This window comes from Archocentrus centrarchus, chromosome 7 (genome assembly GCF_007364275.1).
Source record: "Archocentrus centrarchus isolate MPI-CPG fArcCen1 chromosome 7, fArcCen1, whole genome shotgun sequence".
Lineage (NCBI taxonomy): Eukaryota > Metazoa > Chordata > Actinopteri > Cichliformes > Cichlidae > Archocentrus > Archocentrus centrarchus.
In genome coordinates, this window is record NC_044352.1 from 25535854 (window position 1) to 25543181 (window position 7328).

The 7328-nt window shown below is 42.2% G+C and overlaps 1 protein-coding gene across 1 annotated transcript in view; it reads left to right on the plus strand.

Annotated features, from left to right (window-relative positions):
* LOC115783665 (uncharacterized) overlaps nucleotides 1-5221 on the plus strand; it is a 32459-nt gene extending 27238 nt beyond the window's left edge. Inside the window, exons 12-13 of the mRNA XM_030734595.1 lie at nucleotides 7-53; nucleotides 4101-5221. Of these exons, the coding sequence (XP_030590455.1) occupies nucleotides 7-53; nucleotides 4101-4627 (574 nt within the window). The 3' untranslated portion in view covers nucleotides 4628-5221. The remainder of the gene's footprint in view (nucleotides 1-6; nucleotides 54-4100) is intronic.
* Nucleotides 5222-7328: the final 2107 nt, after the last annotated feature.

Consider the following 7328-nt stretch of genomic DNA (forward strand, 5'->3'; position numbering starts at 1 on the left):
GTTCAGTTTGGACCATGGTGGAGAGCATCGGTTAAAACCAGGGATTAAGAAGTGTAAGTCTTCTTCTGATTTTAAATGTTTTGTTACTTTTTCTCCAGATGGAAAAATATAAAAGTGTTAAAAGAATTCAGTCAACTATCTCACTACCCTGTGAAATCTAACTTTCTTAAAAGTAATTTTAATTGTAATTTCTTACTTTTTTTACTTTAAAAAAAAGTGGCTATACTCTTGAAATGACTTCAAGAAAAGTATGTCTCTTAAAAGTTTTAAATCCAAATCCAATTCATTAGACAACCCATGGCTGGATCTAGAACAGGCGTTTTGTGGAAAAATAAAAATCTCAGATTTACCTTTCATTAGTTCCAGTATTAAACATCATAACTGCTATAAAGTCCTTAGTATAAATACCTCTCTGACAGCCTGGTGGGAATTTTTAAAAATAACTAAGTCTTCACTCATCCCCTGTAAACTAACACCCATTTGGAACAATCCAGATATTTGTCAGAAAAAGAAAATGCTGAATTTTCCGTTATGGCGTGATAAGGGTATAAATAACTTAGAACATATTATCCAAGATGGAAATTTTATCACGTTCCAAGAACTTATATCAAAATATAGAATTGGCAACGGTAGATTTCTGGAATATCAACAAGTTAAGTCCGTCCTACAGGGAAGATTTAACCTTAATCAATTGAATCTAGAAATGCCTACTTGGGTAACAGAATTTCTTAACCTCTGTACCCCAAAATTGTTGTCAAAATTATATAAATTATTAATAAAAACTGATGATTCAGTTTCCCTCCCAATTACAAAATGGGAGCGTGATCTTTCTGTCAACCTGGATCAAAATCTATGGACAGAAATATGTTTAAATATCTTCAAAATGACTAAAAGACCCCAAATACAACTTGTACAATATAAGATTCTCCATAGAACATACTACACTGGACAAAGGATGTTCCAAATGGGCCTTACACACTCAAACATATGCACCCACTGTACAAGCAATTCAGAGGATAATCATCTACACGCTCTGTGGTCTTGTGTACCAGTTCAGAGATTTTGGCAGAGGATTTGTGAAGATCTATCCACATGGTTTAGCTGTCGTATCCCAACTTCCCCCAGACTATGCATCTTAGGTGATGTCAGTGAATTAATTATGGAGTTAAATATATCACACATAGTTCTTACTGCCTTGTGCATCGCTAAGAAGATGATCCTCATGAACTGGAAGACAAAAAATAAACTATGTATTACTCAGTACAGAAATTTATTAGTAGATCATGTTAGTTTAGAGAGAATGTCTGCTTCTTCTAAAAACAAATTGGAGGAATTTGACTCTCTTTGGTTCCCACTGCTCAGCTCCATTACTTAGTGGGGGTGGTGGGCTGCGGGCTCTGCTCCTGATGTGCTTTGTGGGGGGGTGGGTGGGGACTCCGGAGGCCTAGGTAGCTGGTAGCCTCCTGAGACTGGAGTCCTGGGGCGACCTTCTGGTGATGTCTGTGTGCCTGTCCTGGTTGATGGTGGTGGGGGCTTGGATGGTGCTGCCTTCGGTCCTGGGGTGTGGGCGGGGTGCTTGGGGGGGTGGTGCCGGCCCTCGGTCGGTTGGCTGGTCTTCCCTGTATGGCTTGGGGGCTGGGGTCTGGGGCCCCGGCACTGGGGCCGCGCCGGCTCCCGGTGGGCCCCCCCTGGCGCGGGGGGGGCCTCTGCTGTCCCGGCCGCGCCGCCGGGTGGGGTGGGTTGGCCTGACGTCGGGATGTCCGGTCTACGCTTTTGGGGCCCTGGGGTGCCTGCATTGCAGGGGGGTGGGGTGGGGGATGGGGCCGCGGTGGGGTGGTTGGGGGGGACTGGGCACTGCATTTCCATGCCCAGGCCAGTATGTCCTGTCGCCTGTTTGTGTCTATTGTTGAGTGAATGGGCATCTAGGGGGAGCGGGCCGCCCTCTGCAGTGGGGGCGAGGGCGCCAACCTCGGGTGCTGCAGTGCTCCGGGATGCTGTCACCGCGGCCCCGGGCTCACCTCCCCCTGCCCTGTGCTGGGGTGTGGGAGGTCGGGGTGCCTATTGAGCCAGCGGACAGCTGGCTCTCTTCTTCCAGGATTCTTCCTGGTCATATGCCCCCCCCCCCCCCCCATACACAAACACACACACACACACAGAATACACATCACTCACAGATGTAGGATGGAGAGGCCACGTGGAGAGCTGCACCACCACTTGCCTCTCCGTTTTAATTGCACTTTAGTCATTATAACTCACAACACATACACACTTACAACCTGATACACATAGGACCTTTGGGGCAGGCATGTTACTCAGAGGTTGATGAGATGGGCCGCTGAGGTGGCCCCACTCGGATCCTCGTCACTGTCTGTCTCCAAATTTTATTTGCACTTTAGACATGGAGGGTTTTGGGGGGGCAGTGTGGGCAAGCACTGACGACCAACAGTTGGCGCTTGTGGCATAACTGTCCCCTCAATTTTAACTGCACCCTATACACCTCATTCACTCACAAACATTAACACATAGACCTACAAGTTGGGGAGGAGGAGGGGTGGATGGGTCATCTTACACCCCGATTTCTTGCGTCTCGCCCGGGGTAGGGGTCGGGTGGTTCCTTGGGGACCGGGCTGGTGGCGTCCTGGGGTCGCTGTTGGCCCTGGGGTGGTTTCCACTTGCCCCGCCTTCAGAGGGTGGGTAGCTATGGATGAATGTGTGTCTTTGTGTATTTGTCACTGTCTCCGTGAGTATGGGTGGGTGAGTGAATGTGTATGTATGGCATATCTGTGTGTGGGTAAGTATGTATGGGCATGTATGAGTATCTGTGTATAAATGTGTACACGGGTGTCTGGGTGTGTTTGTATGTATGGCTGGACCTGGGTCTGGGCCTTGTGCCTTGCCTCCTGGCCACTCCTTGCTGGTTGCCTCCTCCCCCCTACCCCCCTGGGATGGGGGTGCCTTGGGGTTCCTGGGTGGGGCTGGGTGTTCTGGCGTGGGTGCTGGCCTTTATTAAAAAAGTTTTAATATTAACCTTTTATCGAGCACTCATTGAAATACTTTAAAATTCAAAATTTCAACCCCAGTGTTATTGGAGGACATAAGACTTAATTACTTTTGTGACATTTTTCAAAATTTTTAACTTTCCTTTATAAAATCAAGATCAATGAAGTCACCATATTTGGTTCCTTGCCCATAACTGGTAATAAAAAAAAAAAGAATTCCAAGAAGTGCATATATAAATAATACATAACCACATGTTTCTTAACCTCACTGAAGCGTTGCTTGGGTATCATATATAAAGTGTTGGAAATGACCAAAAAAATAGTTACTTGCTCTATAAAGTGATGAGCGAGCTTCTCATTTCTTGGTGGGCTGTAATCCAACACCTCCCTCCACTGGTAGTGATCTGTACTCTGTTACTATCCAACTGGAGAGACTTGCCATCTTTTTGCTTTTGGTGTTAGTGGACCTTAATTAGTTTTCAGGTATTGTATGGCATGCAGGGTCAAGGTCAAATCAGTAGTGGCGATCATTTCAATTCAGTTACTAATTCAGTGATTACTTCTCATTTTTAAAGTGTTTATCATCATTTAGGAAGTTTGAATTCACAAGATTAATCTGCTTGATCTTCTCTCATTTCAAAATTTCCAACAGGTTTGTAAGTATGTACTGTTCAGTACATGTACACTGTACATGTACAGTGTACATGTACTGAACAATAAAGCTTAAGACATAAGCAGTAGTTAGACAGTAAAATGCAACCTGCTCTACATATCATGCAGATGCCCTGGCGGTGCACCCCCTTTGTCCCAGCTTGACATGTTTTTCAAGGCAAAATAATTATTTTTAACATCAAAAGTGCTCTACATTTCAATCCTACATTTTTCGACAATGTGTTTGGGCAAATTGATTAATTCTTATGTCTATACAAGAATTTTACATTAAAGGGAACCCTGAGAGGTTATAAAAACTGCAACACTTTACTTTCTTTGAGTTTAGACTTTATGAGTTTTCTGTAACCTTGTATCTTTTCGATATATCATATTTTATTATGTTTTGGATGTCCACTTACTAAAAGACATTGAATTAATGCTTTTTTTCAGATGGTGTTGAGTTGAAGTTTAATGAAACTACAGCAAGCAACAGGCTTCTTCTTCTAAAAGGAAACAAAAAAGTAAGAACTGTGAAGAAGGTAGAGGAGAAACCTGCACGACCTAAAAATGAAGAAAGGTTCAAGAGGTCTCAGGTGTTTTGTGATGAGGGGCTGAAAGGTGTCTGTTACTGGGAAGTGGAATGGAGAGGGACGGTCAACATTGCTGCAGCATATAAAAGAGTGGGTAGAGAATGGGACAGCAGTGGTGGCCTAGGATGCAATGACATGTCCTGGGGTCTGTACTGCTCTGGATCTAAATGCACTGCCATGCATGGGAAGACATCAGAGCCCTTGAAAAAACCCACCAGTCAAAAAATAGCAGTGTTGCTGGATTGGGAAGGTGGGACTCTGAGTTATTACAGTGTATCATCAGAAAAGCTGAGCCTCATACACACCTTCCATGCAAAATTCACAGAGCCGCTCTTCCCAGCCTTCTGGTTTAAGACGGGCTCTGTGACCTTATGTGACTTAGACTAAACTGATCATTGCTGAAAACAGGCTTAATGTACTGCAGTGATCACTGCAGATGTTCTTCTTGCTATTTTATTATTAATATTTCAGTGTCATGATATAATTGTTACTTTGCATTTTTTTTTGGTTGTTACTTTGTTTCTTAATCTATATCAATACTGAAAAAAGGAACAATGTGAAAAGTGTCATAGAGGAGCATCTATATTTAAACCAGTTTGGCAGACAGCTGCTCTACTGGTGCCATAAATTACTGCATGATTTAGGGACCTCTGAATGCTGTGTGAATGTAACTGTGGGATCTTTATTAGTACAAAGTGAAACTGAACTAAACATACTTTAAAGGTACTGATTAATAAGTATTCTTATGTCGAGATAAGGGACATTTGCTGATGTCAGATATTTCTCTTTATTCATTTATTTCTATCATTTCATTAACTGTTTGTTTTTATTTTTATACATTTAAAATATCCTGATAAAAGTGATGAATGTTCTAAACAATTTCAAGTATGTTTTTTCACTTCATTTCACATTACTGAAAACTTTTGTTTTTCTACCTTGTTCTAGTTTTATTACATGTTTTAATTTTCTACATACATTGAATTTCTGTCTCTTAATGTGATGTGTTTACTAGAATCTTGTAACTGACAATAAAGCAAAACATGTACAATAAGGAATAAATCTACTGTGGGGCTGACTCAAACTCCCTCCTCAGCTAACAGTTCTGATAAGATGTAGAGTTCATCAGCAGCTAGGTCAGGGAGATCAGTCCAACACAGGTCAGAAGAAGACAGGACGGTGGGGGCATAGAGCATCTGTTTACAAACATCCCGGAGACAATTTGATAAGCGTCAGTCCAAGGCCGCCAGGGAGACAAATTCCTGATTCTACGACTTGTTTTGGTACAGACTGTACTGATTAATTCGTTGACAGCCTTCAGTCTTTCTGGCACATCTCTGTGGTGAAAAAAATCCAGTTCATCCGAATCTTCTTGGTTCGTTCCTTCGCCGTGCAGAAACAGATACATACATCTCCAAGATCTTACCCCTCAGAATCAGCTCCATATATACAGAGTCTGAGTTGAGTCTGTACCTTCCTGCATTCCCGTCATAAGCAGCCTTACCAAGGCCAGACAGCTGCCTAGACTTCCTTAATTGCAACAACAAGCCAGGTATCTCCAGGTCCAATTTGGAGAAACCCCAGTGTCAATAAGCCGAATGTGTGTGTGTATTCCATTGTCAATACGGCCAGGCACGTCATCTTCCACACCACACAGGAATCCATAACTTAGCCAGGTGGAATGTCAATTGATAAGAGGGAATAGGGTTCTCCTTCCCCCAATCTCCTCATGGTGAAAAATTGATCAAAACAATGGTGTTGAGAGACCAGCTGACCGGATCCATAATCATAAATTCCAGTTCGGACGTTGTGTGGAGAGAGGCTCTAAAGCAGCAAAGCAGGGGAAAAAGGAAGTGCTGGGGAGAGAAGAAAAGTGCGACCATCTCCGCTGAGAGCTGAAGAGAAAAAAAAAAATAGCTGAATAGCTGAAAGTATTCACAGGGATTTGAACTGAGAAGACAATGAAACCATTCAATGAATTTGTAAGAACTATCACACTTTCAGGCAGCCCTGGCTGGGAGTCACAGTATTGCATTTGGTTTTTTATGCACTACAAGTGATATAAATGTTCAAAAATGAGAGCCTGACAGTTTAGAACTCAACGAAAATATTTTGGTCTCTGTTTAAAGAGACAGTGTGAGATTGGCTAAACAATCAAAACTTATGAATAACTAAGCCCAAAATCTAATAAAAGTATCCTAAAAAGATCTCACACATCAAACTTTGGATTTAACAAGGTTCAAATTACCGGCATTTGATTTGCTGCCTTAAATCAAGCATTAAGATTTTCTGTTTGTCAGTGATTGTATTTGGAAACTTGAGAAAATGATTAAATACAGCACACACCCCTATCCCAAGACTGAAAGCACTTTTGGTTGTTATTCAGTCACCCAGTAAGCATTTTGCTTGGACTGCATCAACCACTTTAAGCCAAGTCAAGTTAATTGTATAGCACTATTCAGACACGAGGTAATTCAGAAGAATTAAAAAAAGGGAAACAAACAGACCTTTAAAACATGTAAAAAATATGTATAAATGTCATGGTATAAAGCATGCACAAACAATTATTTTAGAAATACACTAGATTGCCAAAAGTATTTGCTCATCTGCCTTCACACACATGAATTTGAGTGACATCCCATTCTTAATCCATAGAGTTTAATATAATACTGGTCAGTCAGACAAGTACTGTTCTCCTGGTTCTAGTGTCTAGTGGTGACATGCTTTTTATACCACTGCATCTGACCCTTTGCATTGTAGCTGGTGATGTAAGGCTTGGATGCAGCTGCTCGGAAATGGAAACCCATTCCATGAAGATCTCTACACACTGTTTTTGAGCTAATCTGAAGGCCACGTGAAGTTTGGAGGTCTTAGTAACTGACTCTGCAGAAAACTGGTGACCTCTGTGCATTATGTACCTCAACATCTGCTGACCCTGCTCTGTGATCTTATGTGGCCTATCATTTATTGGCTGAGCTGTTATTGTTTCCAATCGCTTCCACTTTGTAATGATACCACTAACAGTTGACTGTAGAAAATTTAGTAGTGAGGACATTTCATGACTGAACTTGTTGCACAGGTGGCATCCTAT